At 40.1% G+C, this 15,952-nt stretch overlaps 1 protein-coding gene across 2 annotated transcripts; it reads left to right on the top strand.

Moving 5' to 3' along the window:
• The first annotated feature begins 13,222 nt into the window (after window positions 1-13,222).
• LOC117550663 (nuclear factor 7, ovary-like) lies at window positions 13,223-15,611 on the top strand. 2 transcript variants are annotated; one of them, XM_034223139.1, is made up of 3 exons: window positions 13,223-13,383; window positions 13,974-14,126; window positions 15,089-15,611. In XM_034223139.1, exons 1-3 carry the CDS (start codon window positions 13,307-13,309, stop codon window positions 15,348-15,350), a joined length of 492 nt encoding a protein of 163 aa, XP_034079030.1. In that variant the 5' UTR covers window positions 13,223-13,306; the 3' UTR covers window positions 15,351-15,611. The 2 variants fall into 2 exon arrangements, with proteins under 2 accessions (XP_034079030.1, XP_034079031.1); XM_034223140.1 differs by lacking the exon at window positions 13,223-13,383 and having other exon boundaries at window positions 13,911-14,126.
• The last annotated feature ends 341 nt before the right edge of the window (window positions 15,612-15,952 follow it).

The following is a 15,952-nucleotide window of genomic DNA, read 5'->3' as shown; positions in this document are numbered from 1 at the left end:
AAAAGGAGACTAAATGGAGTCTCTGAGATGTTTTCAAATTGGTACTTTAATTAATAAAAAGGCGTGGTAAAGTCACAAACAGGATATTGTCCGACAGAAAAGCAGCTGTCTCTGGCCCTTGCTAGCAGAGAAAAGAGGCCGAACCGCTCAGGTGCTGCTCTTATATAGCTTCTGCAGGCTCCTCCCTGCGGGCCGGCCCTCCACATCTTAATGTCCGTTGTTACGTTTAAACAGAGGATTCAGGCATTGTACATTCAATACATACTTAAACACGCCTCTTCTCCTCATATTGTCTTTCATCACTTTTCCTTTAACACATTCTAAACGTTGTAGTTAATATTCTAAAAAATACAGAAAATACTTCACGGCTGGTTTGGTTTCTGGTCATTCCGGAAGTTGTCACATCTTACCCACGTCTGTAAACAATAACTTTATTCAAATAAACTATACCTTCATTTAATATTCAGCAATAATAATACGTCTATAGTTGCAGTGTTAAAATCAGTAGGTTTCGGTGTGCATCACTCCATGTCATTTCGCTACTAAATTAACCTCTATAAGAAATGGTAAACTAGCCACATGCTAACCGGAGATGAAGGATTTTCAGAATAAAAGCTTAACTGGATGTGCACAATAATTTTCTGGTTTTTCAGTATAAAACAGCATTTAAACTGAAGGTACATTTAAGGTACATTATGCCATCAAAACATTGATTTTAATTTCTAACAGTCCCTCCTTACACACCTAAAAGGTGTGTATAATACTGAAATCAATGAGTTCTTTATCTGAACTCTGCATAGTACATAACTCATATCAAAAACATACAATCAAAATGGAATAGTGCGAATATCCTCAATTTTACAAAAATACAAAAATACTTTGACTGTGTTCAAACATAAAAGTTTTCCCTTGTGCATAACTTCTAGTGTTAACATTCAATATGGTTCTTCAAAATAGCAGGAATGGCTTGGTATCATTACATTTCTTCCTCCCTCCTTTCACAGAAACCGTTCTCATACCAGTGTTAAGGCACTTGTTTTTACAAAGTGAAAAGAAACTACCCATTTTAGAATAGCAATGATTCTAAAATACATGAAATCTACCATATAGAACAGTGAAAAATAATAAAAATGAAATAAACTATCTTGGAATAGTATAGAGTAAATTGAAATAAAAATACACTATCTTGTAATAGTATAAGTAAATTGAAATGGATTCACTCCATTTTAGCATTTTATTTTGCTCACTTCTTCACATGATTTCATCATTTAAAGAATCACATCGGCTGGACATTCATTGAACAACCTCATCTCTGAACATCCATATCGTTTAACATCATTCAAACTAACTCATCATTTTCATCAACATCTGTATTGGGGTGGGCCGTCTTGTTCTACTAGCATTTGTAACTGTCTCCTCATGAGAAATGTACCCTCCCTCCTTTCATACCATTTAAGGTATGAAAGTAATATGTTCTCTAGAAGAGGCCGTCGTGATCAATCGGTATTTTAGGACATGGAATGAGTGCTACATTTAGGCCTCCCCTGGGCGCCCCTATGCTATCCTTTTACCCTGGAGCCTAAACTCCCCCTGGGACTGGTCTCTTAGCCCTACTGGCTTTGGGGTGGTCTGTTCTAATACAGTGATAAAGTCCCTGAAATGGTGTGAAAACCGGTGGAATATCAATAACTCATTATACTAATTTATTTTCATTTCTGGTCTACTTAAATAACTATGCTAACCCCCTTTAACAGTGTGTGGAACCTTGGGTGCTTTAACAAGGACTTCAAAAACAGAAGTCATTTAATGGTTTGTAGTTCAATTCAGGAATGTTCACTCATGGCAGATATGTTTCTCCTTTTAAATAACATCTCTAAATGTCAGGTCATCACTGATTAAATGGATGAGCATTAGGAGGTGGTGGCACTTGTCTTTTAAAACTCATACTCTGGTGCCGTGCGCTCCCTCTGAAGCTGCAAGTAAGATTTAAAACATCTGCAGGGTGGGTTGAGCAACCCCTTCTCCCTGAACGATATTTGTTGTTGAAAATATGCACCATTAAAATGAGTGATCCAAGGCCCCGCATGTATTACTCCCAATTGTACTAGTTTTTTCAAAATTAAAATCTTCAATCGCTCTTTGCCTAGTGTCTTTTTAAAACTCTACATCTTGGACTACAAACAAATGTTGTTTCCACCTTAACAGTTCTCCTGTGGTAATAACCATGCTACAATGGAGAAATAGATACTCTAGATTGGAATACTTTCTTTGGCTTGGTTCCAGCTCTACCATTAACATTTTCCATTCAAATAAAGATTTGCCTGCTATCTATATTGTAACAAATTAAATCTTCCCCAAATTCTCACATGAATAAGAATCTCTATAAGAATAATTTGTTTATTTTATGAAAAGATTGAATAATATGTTCTACCCTCAGTGTGTTTTTAGGATTATTTTCTAATAAGTGTGTTTATGTGTAAACTCACTCACTCCTGTGTTCCTTCTCTCCCCCTCTGGTCGTCAAGCCACGACCCCCTCAGGTTCTGCTGGCCCATGCCAACTCCTCTGGTTCTGTCTCCTCCTCCATCCTGTCTTCTCCTCAGTCCATCCGCACTTGGATCTTCCCGCTGTAATTCTTTCAGTGGCCCAACTGCTTTGCATTTCATCTCCTCCTTTTCAGTCTCTACGCTGTTGCATGGAGTGGTGTATTCTGCTCTCATGTCCCACACTCCGCTATTGTGCCAAATCTCGCGGCTCAGTTTGGAACTTCATGTCCTGTTTGAGGGACCGATGAGTTTGCCTCTTTGTCAGCATGCTGGTTTGGTTCTGGATGCCTCAGGTGGAGATGGTTCTGGATGCCTCAGGTCGTTGTTGGTTCAGCTCGGGTTGTCTGTCTTTAAACCGGAGGAGGAGGAGTCTCCTGTGGTGAGGTCATTTGTCTGAAGATGGGGTCGTAGCGTTCTGACAGGCAGAGAGAGAGAGAGAGATCTCGGGCAGCATTACCTATAGTTAATTCTAACACACTGAGGTAAAACATATCCAATCCTTTCCACTCTATTTTCCTAATCTTACTATCGGTCTTAGATGTTAAATGTCATCTAAACCCAATTAATGTCTACTAATGGTTGTGCCATATCCCTAAACATTGTTTCCACCCACTGTAACATGGCTACTCCAAATAACTCTTTCAGGAAACCATTTTCTTCTATAGATTAAAAATACCTACATGTTTCAAGCACCACATATTTCACACACTATAAAAGAACGTCCCCATATTTTCTCCATTACTTTAAATCTCACTGTTATTTAGAACATAATTAACTTTTGTGACTGAACATATCTGCAATGTCGCCACAATCTGCTGGGGAATTGTGTTCATAGAGTTTGTACGTACAAAGCTGTACTTGTGGGTTAGTAGCCTGTTTCTACTGTAATCATTTTCAATAATTGTGCTCAGTTCACCGGTCGGTTGTCCATAAACTTAACAGGGGTGTTTCTGGCACAGACTAAAACATGGATCCAGTGTATTTTTAGATTCCCCTAATCTGTAAATTCCCATCACCTACATATCCCAATCACTTAAACCCATCTCATCATTTCATACAAGAACTGCATATATGGGGGGTGAATCATCTTGATTGTAATCGCCTCACCTTTGGGACCGAGTATTTCTAACTCCTCCTCTTGTTGCTCAGCTGATCTTTTGGCTCTAGGGATAAGTGAAAGTCTCTGAAACACAGCTGGAGTTTTGTTAGTGATGTGGGCATTCTCTATGAGTGGACTAATGGATCCATGTCTTACTTGATATTGTACTCCCCATCCAACCAGAAAGGTGCCAAGTGTAATGAGCACAATCAACAATGCTATTCTGACTCTTATCCCTAGGGGACCCCACAATAGCTTTGGCTTTGTTCTTGACATCATCTCTATTTTCTCCCTTGGTGTCAGTTACAGAATTTAAATAATGAGTACTATAATAACGTATACAAAAATTGGACTCTTTTTTTAGATGTAAAACAAAAATAGGTTTTCACTTTAGTGTACTATCTATAAAAATCTATAGACAATTCGTCTTTTGAGCTGTTTCTATCTTTATCTTATTTCTATTTATTGTTTTGTTCCAGCTCTGCCAAATCAGTCCTAACTCCCAATAATGTTCTGGAAGTTGCCAGTGAAGGGTGACAATGTGTGAGGTGGTGTCAATTTGCTCCTTTTTCTTTACCTTTAAACCGGAGCGCGTGTGAAGTTCGTTACAACTTCTCACTGTTCCGTCCACCGGGGATCAGCTCACTGTCTTTTGTGAACTTTCACCCTCACCCAATCACCTGGCAGAACAGGAGTCTCTTCTGGTGTCTCGTCTTGTATCTCTGTAGCTTTCTTAGCCTGTGTAGACAAAACTTGGATAATATTACTCGGAGTTCTGACATATTCATTACTTTTATTCGTCTAATATCTAAAACTGGACCACTCCCTCCTTGGAGGAGGCCCAAGCTTTGGCATACCTTTTGTCGTTATGAGACCTATTATTAACTACATTTTATTATTCATTAACTACAACGTCACTGAAATCAACATATCTGTATAATCATGACACTCCCTCCTTTGAGCAGAACATGCTCAATTAATATTGCAATGATTACCCTATTCGGAACAGGACATGTAAAACCCATAACGTTGCACTAAATAAATATAACTTCTCCGTGTACCCATAAGGCGTACAAAATATCGTATGATGTGTGGCTTTCTGATGGTATAAAAACATATTCACTCAAACCTGCCATTAGCACAAAAATCGTTTACATGTTGCAATAATGGCTTTTGTCCTGGTATTATGCATCATTGTTGCTGCGAAAAACAATACCCCTGGTGTCGCTAATGCGTCTCAATAATTCTAGGATTAGAGGATTGTTTGATACTGCTGAACAAAGATATAATAAAATAATATTTATCTAAACTAGAGGGAAACATACGAACCATTCTCACAGAGGGTGACATGCAGGAGAACATGAAGGGCTGGTGGCCCTCTCTCAAAATGAGATAGTGCCTTACGCACTACACTATAAATCAGTAAAATTACTCAAGAATAAATAAATAAAAACTGATTCTTTAAACTGTTGTAAAAACCCTACAACTTCTTCATCCAAGCTCTCAATCAGTGTTATGTTATTTAATCTGCAGCTCATTGCCTTAAAACAGATACTTCAGACCGATTATAAAATTGTGTTTATGAGAAAAATGTAATCTGACTCCATAAATCACATAATTGATTGACTAAAAAACTACACTTCCACTAACAATAAATGAAGTTCCCCTTTAAACACAGACCCCGGTCTTCTGACGGGGTCTATCTATGTACTGGCTGGAAAATGTTGTGCCAGTCTCTGTCGCTCTGTCACTGTTCTCCCGCTAACAGTCACTCTCTAGTTCTGCTGGGTTCTTGTTGACTTCTTCACTGGTTTGAGACAAGCGACCCTATCGGACACCTCCCTTTGTAGCCAGACTTCACCACAGCAGAAGCGAGTTTCTGTTTTTAGGTCTCAACAGCTCCACGTCAGGTGTATTGCCGCCCCTTGAACTGCAGTCGGTGTAAACAGGAGGATTTGGTATGGATCCTCCGTCTTGGGCGAGTACTAGGTTTCCGTCTTCATATTTTTGGGTGGAAACCCCATCGTCTTGACCTCACTAGCTGTGTGGACACAATAGTTTTCTGTGTGGGGGAACAACATCACTCGTAATCTCTATCCTTCTCATAATTACAAAAATAGTCTGCTAAATGTTCTACTATGTTTTAATCTTCTACTAATCTGTGGATGCTTTATGTGTAAATGCAATATGCTACTCACTATCTTTTAAATAACATTCAACCTCTCCCTCCTGTGGTGACAGATATGGCTCAATGTAGCTGGTTTACAAAACACCCTTGTGCTGAAGATGCATCACCTGGTGGTCTGGCCCTCTGAGCTTCCTCATTGTTGTGGTTGATACCAGGCTGTCAGTGGCATTTGGTTCATGTTTGGCAATGCTGTTCGTCTTTGACATCCCTGAGACCCCCTGCTTCTGTCGTAATCATGGAAACCTCCCCCAGGGTAACTACATGAAGGGCCATTGTTTGGTGCATGTTGCCTTAGTAGTTGCGGGCAATCTCTGGTCCAATGGCCCATTTGGTTGCAATGGTAACATCCCTCAAACCGTAAACATCTTCTGCCTGTGCCTCCTTGGAAACCTCCTGGTTGTTGGTTCTGCATCTGATTCTCTGGCACTATCTGAGATTTAACTGTTTGAGGTGTCTGCTCTGCATTCTCTGGTTCTTCCTGAGCTTGAATTGTTGGAGGTGTCTGCCCTGCCTTCTCTGGAAGTTTCCCCTCCCTTCTCCTTGTCTTGTTCCTACAAGCTACGGTGTCTGGTTTTTTCTGCTATGTCTTCCCTCACTGGCGGGTCTGCTACTCGGACCACATTTATGCTGTGTGCCAATAGGCTGGCATATTCCAGATGGAGTATCAGACTTGTAACTCTTATAAATCTTTCTTCATCTTCACTCCAGATAGTTCTTTTAATTGGAAAGGTTAAAGCATCTGATCAGATTATTACCCTTTCCTTGATATCTGCGGTTGAGCCTGGCTCTGCGTCTAGTCTCAATTTAGTTTCTTTTGGTGACATGTTCTCTAACTATTCGAATTAATATTATTAAGTTATCAAAGATTGAAACACTAATCCTCCGACTAGCACCTTCGTTCCTGATAAATAATATCCTATGTCATCCGAACTTAACTTTAAATCTGGGTAGGTTTTTTTTTTTTTTTTTTTAGAATATTTTTTTTTTTAATGATTTAAGTTTTTTTTTTTTTTTTTTGGAAAATATTAATAAATTAAAAGATAACATTTTTTGAAATGTTAAAATAAATGTTTACAGTGTATCGTTTTTGACTTTGAGATAAGAAAATCGAAGTCTTGTGAAAATCTAAATCTACTGTGTACAGTGCATACTGAAATGTATGGAACTATGTAAATGTCATAATTTGTGTTAGCTTTAATCAATTGGTGTTTGAATATTCTACAGTCTAGTTTGAAAGTCTATGATGTAAAGTTTCTCATATTTTAATTAGAAACCACTTTGTAATTCTGTCCTGGCAAATGTGTTCATTAATAACACTCAAAATTAAGCTTCAAAATGTTATAGTATCTTTGTAATAATTCTGTATTACCAGCAGAGTATTACTCTGCAGAGTATTCTGTATTACCAGTACTCTGTTGTAATTTCCAGCTCAATCCACTAGGGATAGCTGTTGCAAAACTGACCTCTTTTTTAACAAGAAGAAGCTTATTTCCTTAAAAATGAGAAGAAAATTAGAATATGGTTAAACAACACAGCACATAACCGCCAAAACACACTTGCAAACAAGAATATCTCAAATAAACCGCCAATACACACTCGCAAACAAGAATACCTCAAATAAACCGCCAATACGCACTTGCCAACAACAATATCTCAAATAAACAGCCAATACGCCCCTTGCAAACAACAATATCTCAAATAAACCAGACTCCTACAAATACCAAACTTCCCACGGTAAGATAACCTGTCTATTTTATAGTTCCAACTCTGCCAAGAAATATGATTTGTCCTTCTCAATATGGAGTGCCTAGCCTCATGTGAGTGGGACTGTGAGTCAAAACAAACCGAGTACTTTCAATTAGCATTTCACGAAATGGCGACTGCCGTGTGGCTTCAGCATGAGGACAAGACAAGATGGCAACTGATTTTCCAACCTTTGACCTGAAGAACAAAGGGATTTGAAAACACCTCGTGGCTCTCACTGAGGAGTTTAAATAATGGCGGGGTGGAATCTTGTCAAGAAAATTGAACACAAAACAACACTGGAGTTTAAAATAACATTTCTATCTAGTTTACTATGAAAAAAATGGGCTTTATCTTATTGATATCATCACTTAAAGTTAGGAACCCTTACGCATAAGCTATAAACCTATCGACGTATTATTTGACTTTATAGTCCACTATTGGTCAACTGCTGCCATTTCGACACGCTAGGTGGGAGTATTATGGTAACTTATCAGCGACCATCGTCAATTTAACGTAATGCTGTTGTAACTCCACATCTCGTATGCCACCCGTAATATCTTGGTTGAAACTAGAACAGTTATGACCACTGATAAAGCTTACACCTTAATCAAGCCTTTCCTCAAAAGGACTTTTTTAAAACAGTTCTCAACTGTTTTCGACTAGCACTGTCTTCAGTTACTCAACCCTAAGTTGATTCGCTATGCCTTGTTGGTTTTCAATTACTTGATCCTTAATCAATTCGCTATGTCCCATATATCTTAACAATAATCGTTAAATGGACTTATATATCCTTACGTCATAGGCTAATTTAACTACTGACGTAACAAGGGACACCTACATGAAAACACAACAAGACACCTACCCAAAGTACAATGGCCACACACATTTATATTTTAAAATACTACACACACACAAATTAATAGCATGCAGGGTTAGATATAAGAAAAAAAGAAATTGGAACTCACCCTGATTGTGAAAATGCAACGCCATGTGTTATGGAATTCTTATTGTTATAAATTTGGTTGTTTTGACATTAAATACACAGCTATTTTCAGGATCCGCTGGCCTCCGTCCAACACAAACCTATTTTGTAGTGCATAAACTATGAAGAATTTGATTTAACAGGTTTCCTCTTACCAAGTATTCGAGCTCGTTGTGTCGAACGGAAACCGCGTCTCCGGAAAACAGCTGGTTGTGTAGTCTCTTCTGTCCAACGAGAATCACGTCGCGGAGCACCAATTGTTAACTGTGATGGTTATTCTCGCGTCCAGGAAAGAGAAGCTTAAAAAGGAGACTAAATGGAGTCTCTGAGATGTTTTCAAATTGGTACTTTAATTAATAAAAAGGCGTGGTAAAGTCACAAACAGGATATTGTCCGACAGAAAAGCAGCTGTCTCTGGCCCTCGCTAGCAGAGAAAAGAGGCCGAACCGCTCAGGTGCTGCTCTTATATAGCTTCTGCAGGCTCCTCCCTGCGGGCCGGCCCTCCACATCTTAATGTCCGTTGTTACGTTTAAACAGAGGATTCAGGCATTGTACATTCAATACATACTTAAACACGCCTCTTCTCCTCATATTGTCTTTCATCACATTCTAAACGTTGTAGTTAATATTCTAAAAAATACAGAAAATACTTCACGGCTGGTTTGGTTTCTGGTCATTCCGGAAGTTGTCACATCTTACCCACGTCTGTAAACAATAACTTTATTCAAATAAACTATACCTTCATTTAATATTCAGCAATAATAATACGTCTATAGTTGCAGTGTTAAAATCAGTAGGTTTCGGTGTGCATCACTCCATGTCATTTCGCTACTAAATTAACCTCTATAAGAAATGGTAAACTAGCCACATGCTAACCGGAGATGAAGGATTTTCAGAATAAAAGCTTAACTGGTTGTGCACAATAATTTTCTGGTTTTTCAGTATAAAACAGCATTTAAACTGAAGGTACATTTAAGGTACATTATGCCATCAAAACATTGATTTTAATTTCTAACAGCAGGCAATACTATGGAGTCAGATTTGGGTCAATATTCTAGCGTGTAAAACAAGCTACTCACGAGCGGAAAATGTGATTTTACACGCGCCTCAAATGACCCTCGCGTGCAGATTAAACCCCCGCGAGGAGAGAGAGCCCTCTTGCTCGCTCGCGGGAGTGTCAGCTTCACTCGCGGAGTCTGTCTACGCGCGCATGAAAAGTTTCTGGCACTTTGGGACGGAGCCACTGGACTTTGATTGACAGCTGCCAGGAGTTGCCAGGTTTGATAAATGCATGAACTACCAAGAGCCGAGGAGTGACAGCGGCAAGATCAGGTGGACGAGATTGAATGGTAAAGTTGTCCATAAAAAACTATTATATTCGTAAAGTGTACAACTAATATATATATATAAATTAATTTGATATAAAAAAATGACACATTAATTCTGAGTGCAATACTTTTACAAACACTATAGTAATAATATGCATTCATTATACTATTACTATAGGAGTGTTCTATAGTGTGTTCAAAAAACAACTACAGAAACACTATATAGTATACTATAGTTATACTATTTAAAATATAGGAATACTACAAAGATCTAGATACATAGTGTTACTATTGAAATATTATAGGGCTACTATAGCTAATAAAATGGCACTACAGAAAAAACTATTGTAATACAATAGCTGGTGAAAAATACTACAGAACACTACAAACTTACTAAAGGACACTATACAACTCTTATAGTATACTATAGTAATACTATAATTCATGTATAGTTCATTTCGTAAGGGAGGTGCATACAGCAGACAGTAGCTAGCAGTTTTCCACTCAAAAATATATTGTTTTATATCAAATTAATTAATATATATATTAGCTGTACACTTTACGAATATAATAGTTTTTTATGGACAACTTTACCATTTAATCTCGTCCAACTGATCTTGCAGCTGTCACTCCTCGGCTCTTGGTAGTTCAGGCATTTATCAAACCTGGCAACTCCGGGCTTCCTGGCAGCTGTCAATCAAAGTCCAGTGGCTCCGCAACATAAATGTCAGAAACTTTTCACGCGCGCATAGACAGACTCCGCGAGTGAGTGAGGCTGACGGAGCCTACACAGGGCGGCGTGCGTTGCCGCTTGGCGGTGGGCGTGTCTTGAGCTTGGGGAGTCAACGCGAGCAACGCGACCAACAACCAATCACATGAATGTCCCGCCCCGGACATACAAAGCAAAGCATTCATGCTACATCCATGCTGGCTAAATATACTGTCTATGCTTGCTAGCTGTCCATTCAAACGAAGTACACTGGATATAAACTCTCCAAACAGGCGAAAACCTACCAGTGTCACCCACTGTCTCTGCCACCTCCCCCCATGCCTGGCTCCTCCGGTTTGTATCCCTGTATGTAAAGAGGGACTGGTGGTCATATAGTACCGCCACGATAATTTTCTCCTCCATTTTTTGACATATGGGAAATAACTGCGGTCTGGCTCTCCCAACATACACGCGGTTTGATTGGCTAGCGCTTGTAATGTCAGATTTGCATACGCGGGATTTGATTGGCTGACTTCTCCGTCGAGGCGGCAAAAGTAGAACATTGCTCTACTTTTGCAGCGAGCACCGCGAGAGAAGCTACGCTTTGCTCCCACAATGCAGTTCGGCGAATAGTGACGTCACCCCATTCAAAGTGAATGGGCAGAAGCGGCAACGCACGCCGCCGTGTGTAGGGGCCGTAACCCTCCCGCGAGCGAGCAAGAGGGCTGTCTCTCTCGCGAGCGAGCGCATAGCCGCTCGCGGCGGTTTAATCTGCGCGCGAGTCATTTTATGCGTGTGTAAAAGCACATTTTCCGCTCGTGAGTAGCTTGTTTTACATGCTAGAATATTGACCCAAATCTGACTCCATAAATACACTCATAGACGTAGAGCAGTCGTGAATGCAACACAGACATAGAGGCAAAACAGAAGTCCTTTATCACGCTTCCAGCGCAGAGCCTAGCAGACATTAAGCGATCAGGTGATGTTACAATAACAATACTAGGTTAAGATCATTCAGGAAGAATGAGACAAGCAGAAGGTCTACATACTAGTGATGTTACGTATTGCGCCGAGGCTTCGGAGCGTGTGTCGAGTAATCCCCGAAGCTTTTTGTGAAGCATGTATCGAGGCTTGTATCGTTTTGTGCCAGTGACGTCATCGATGACAAACGAAGCCTCGCTGCCTGTCGATACCACGTGACTGCTTCACGAAGCGATTCAGATCGGTTGAACCACAACGCTCATAATACCAATGGATGTATAATAAGAACCATATTACCCCTCCTGTACCCGGGCCCGGTGACACGATGGAATCAAGAGAGCTCAGACCCTCACTTATATAGAGGTCGGAACATGTCATAACGTATAAATAGATACAAGCATAAATAAATGTAGGAATAAAAACATGAATAAATACAGAAATAAATATGTTCCAGTGTTTTCAGAGAGCTGTAGTGTGTGTGCTGTGGCTCAGCTGGAAAGCAGTTGACTCACGACCGCAGGGTCTCTGGTTCAACGACTGAACAATACGTATTTTTTGTTGTTTATAAAAGCTACAGCTAAATGAGACAATGTAGTTAATAAATGTATTCTTTGATATGGTTTAGCCTTTCTCAGGCTACAACATGGTTACGTTTACGAATATTATTAAGGAATACAAATCCCTCTTTGCAATGTTTACCAGCGTCCTTAGGCTTTTCAATCACAATCATTCAACTGGAATAACAACAATATTGTTAACATGAAGATATGATTTAATGTTGGTTGTTTAGAGTTATTCTAAGGCTTTACTCATTGGGAACTCGGTATGAGATAGAGCACACTGTTGAGATGTCCAATCTGGCTGTTGTACACACTTTCACCAACAGGGGGTTTGTGTTCAAATGAAGCCCATGATGAAGCCTCATGAGATGAACCCTTTTGCGAACCAATTGGCTGGAAAGCTTCAAAGCTTCATAAGGCTTCATCTCACCATCACTACTACATACCGATCAGGCCAAGTTCAGACAAACACACAGCAGGAGAGCTTCATTTACAGCGGCAGCAGACATGGGCTGCAGGATCCCTGCAAGGGTCTACAACCAGTGATACATTTAGTATTTAGGCTAATTGTCATGCTAGGTGTACAACAAACGGCAGCCACTGCAAACTCACCGGTGCCAGCGGATAAAGCACGTCAGCGGAACCCGGAAGTGGCCTTCGTGCCAAAGAGCAAGAGGGAGCAAGAGCGACACTGACCCCTCTTTATAAAGGTTGCCCCGTGTGGTGATAGGGCTGAACAGTCTATCCTGCTACACTATTGATCTCATAGAATCTGCATTGCTGCTGATTAAACAAACAAAGAGTTTATAAAGGAGTTTAAATAATCTACAAAATGAAACTTGAGCATTCATGCAGCAGTAATACTATTCCACAAACAAATATATATAATATGGAACAATACACAGTTAACACTAGAGTACCCAAAACAACAACAAGTAAGGTTTTGAATGCAGGATGTTTTTAGATTTATTTTCACTTTGTGGTTTTATTACTTTTTCTTCAATAACTTTATTTTCCTTGTTTTTAGCTGCATGTCTATTTATATCGTTCCTATACGTGTTTTTGTAACCGTCTTACTGTGAGAGCAATTGAACATAATCCCTGTTGTACCTGTCCATGTGATGAGGCTGGTTATGAAACAAAGGGAGGAGCTACAGACAGGGAAGGATGTTCAAAGTGAAAGAAGGAAGTCAAACTGCCAGACTCCATTTTACACTTCGGCAGAGCAGCAGGAGGAAAACAGAGTGAGTTTTAACAACAGACTCTGCTTTTTAACACTTTAATCATTTACTCAGTTGAACTGTATGTCAGAAAATAATCTGTAAATACAAATATATTTATTTCCTGGAGTTGAAAGTGACATCTTCAAATGTTGTGAACTTTTTTATCCATTTCCTGGTTTCTAAATCAGAGTTTCATAACATGTAACAGCCAAGCGCAGTCACATGGAGAGCAGCCTGTCTGAAGTCTGACTGAGTTGATGTATTGAAACCAAGTTTATCATTATGATGGTTTAGATTGACATCATGTTATTATTATAATGTGTGTGTGTGTGTGTGTGTGTGTGTGTGTGTGTGTGTGTGTGTGTGTGTGTGTGTGTGTGTGTGTGTGGTGTGTGTGTGTGTGTGTGTGTGTGTGTGTGTGTGTGTGTGTGTGTGTGTGTGTGTGTGTGTGTGGTGTGTGTGTGTGTGTGTGTGTGTGTGTGTGTGTGTGTGTGTGTCTGTGTGTGTGTGTGTGTGTGTGTGTGTGTGTGTGTGTGTGTGTGTGTGTGTGTGTGTGTGTGTGTGTGTGTGTGTGTGTGTGTGTGTGTGTGTGTGTGTGTGTGTGTGTGTAGTGTTACTGGTTTTTCTCTCAGACTGGAGAAGATGAGTGATTTCAAAGTTGAAGAGGACAAATCTCCAGTCCTATGCGGTCTGTTTATGAAGAGTGAGCAGTCTGAAGAGGAACCTCCAGACTTCAGAGATGAACCCGGACCCTCAGACACAAAGTAAGAGTCTGTTTCTACTGTGACCTGAAGAGGATACAGTTTTGATATTATCTGATCATCTAAACGGTTCTTTTATAATTACATGAGGGCAGTAGAGTACAGACACTCTGTAATATAGTATAATGATAGTAATAACCGGGTGAGCTGGTTGTATTTATCATTAGCCGATTTATTTTGTGCGGTGCGATAAACTGTAGGGTCAATGCGCATAAATGTGCCTGGCAACACAAATCAAAAGAAGATGTGAAATGTATATCCCCCCCGTGTATTCACACAACTTGTAAAGTTGCAACTTGAGAGTGAAGTTTGTGACGCTCTGTTACAAAAACCTGTCAGTGTTGAGCTTCTGCTCCTGTGGTCACTGACATGCTGAGATGAATCAGAAGAGGGAACATCAGCACCCAGAGCTCTACAGCACCTCATGTTAAATCAGGGTTCTTCATGTACCTGTATATAAACCAGAGACTGTCTGTGGTGCTAACAATATAATAGCTGCTGTTCTTATGACTGGATGTCATTTAGACACAGCAGCTACAACGTTAGCCTAGCTTTAATCGATTTCCATTCAGAAAACTAACATTTAAAGTGTTTTGCTTGTTGTGTTGCAGACAGACCTGACAAAGCATTAACTCAGGCTTTTAACAAATCACTATCATTACATTGTTATTTCGGCATCCTTTCCATATCTTTAAAGACATTAATTCACAGCAAATTATATGTAAATTGGGTTCATAGTGCTAAAGTGTACCAGATTAATACAGCTGATGTTATGAACCCAGACACAAAGCTGTGTGGTTCCCTGATTATATGAATAACTAACCACTATCTACCTTATCATGATGAAATAGCATCTATACAGACTTTTAAAAAAAAAATCAAACTAGAATTTGCCACCTTGTACCTTTGGTGAGAATCAGCTCCACTAATGTAAAGTGTTATAAAGGATGTGTTCATCTCCATAGAGGGAAGAGGAAGAGTCCTGTTCCTGTGGAGGAGCAGCTGTCCAGCTGTGCTCTGTGTCAGGACGTCCTGAAGGATCCAGTCTCTACCAGCTGTGGACACTGGTTCTGCAGACAGTGCATCACCTCATACTGGGAGCAGAGACCTCCATCAGGAGACTCCTGCTGTCCTCAGTGTGGAGAAAGATGGAACATTCTACAAAGTAAGAAGCCGAACACATTCAAGGTTCAAGGTTCAAGGCTTTTATTTGTCATACGAACATAGCTACAGTGTAGTTATGACGATGAAAATCATAGGTCACAGGCTCCTCCAACAGAGCAACACAATAAAACAGAAAAACAGAAAAAAATAGTGCAAGTAAATACAAAAAGAAAAATGTGAAATAGTTCAATTAGAGTCTACATACAAGTCATTGGAATATGATATATTAGATAAATAATTAGCAACCAGCTTAATGTTATGGATGTTGTTTCAAAGTTCAGGTGTTTAACAGTCTTATGGCCTGTGGGATGAAACTGACCCTGAGTCTGGTGGTTTTAGTCCGGATGCTGCGGTACCGTCTGCCAGACGGCAGCAGACAGAACAGTTTGTGGCTGGGGTGATGGGGGTCTTTGATAATCCTGAGGGCTTTTCTTCCTGAGCCGCTGGGAGTAAAGGTCCTCCATTGATGGCAGCTCCTTCCTGGTGATGTGCTGTGCAGTTGGCCGATAACGGTCGTGTCGTCAGCAAACTTCACGATGGTGTTGGAGCTGTGTGTGGCCACACAGTTGTGAGTGAACAGGGAGTAGAGCAGAGGGCTGAGCACGCAGCCTTGAGGGGCTCCGGTGTTGAGGATCAGGGTGGAGGATGTGAGTTTCCCACCCGCA

Source organism: Gymnodraco acuticeps, unplaced genomic scaffold, assembly GCF_902827175.1.
Source record: "Gymnodraco acuticeps unplaced genomic scaffold, fGymAcu1.1, whole genome shotgun sequence".
NCBI lineage: Eukaryota > Metazoa > Chordata > Actinopteri > Perciformes > Bathydraconidae > Gymnodraco > Gymnodraco acuticeps.
Note: the sequence above shows the minus strand (reverse complement) of the source record. Positions and strands in the feature narration are given on the sequence as shown.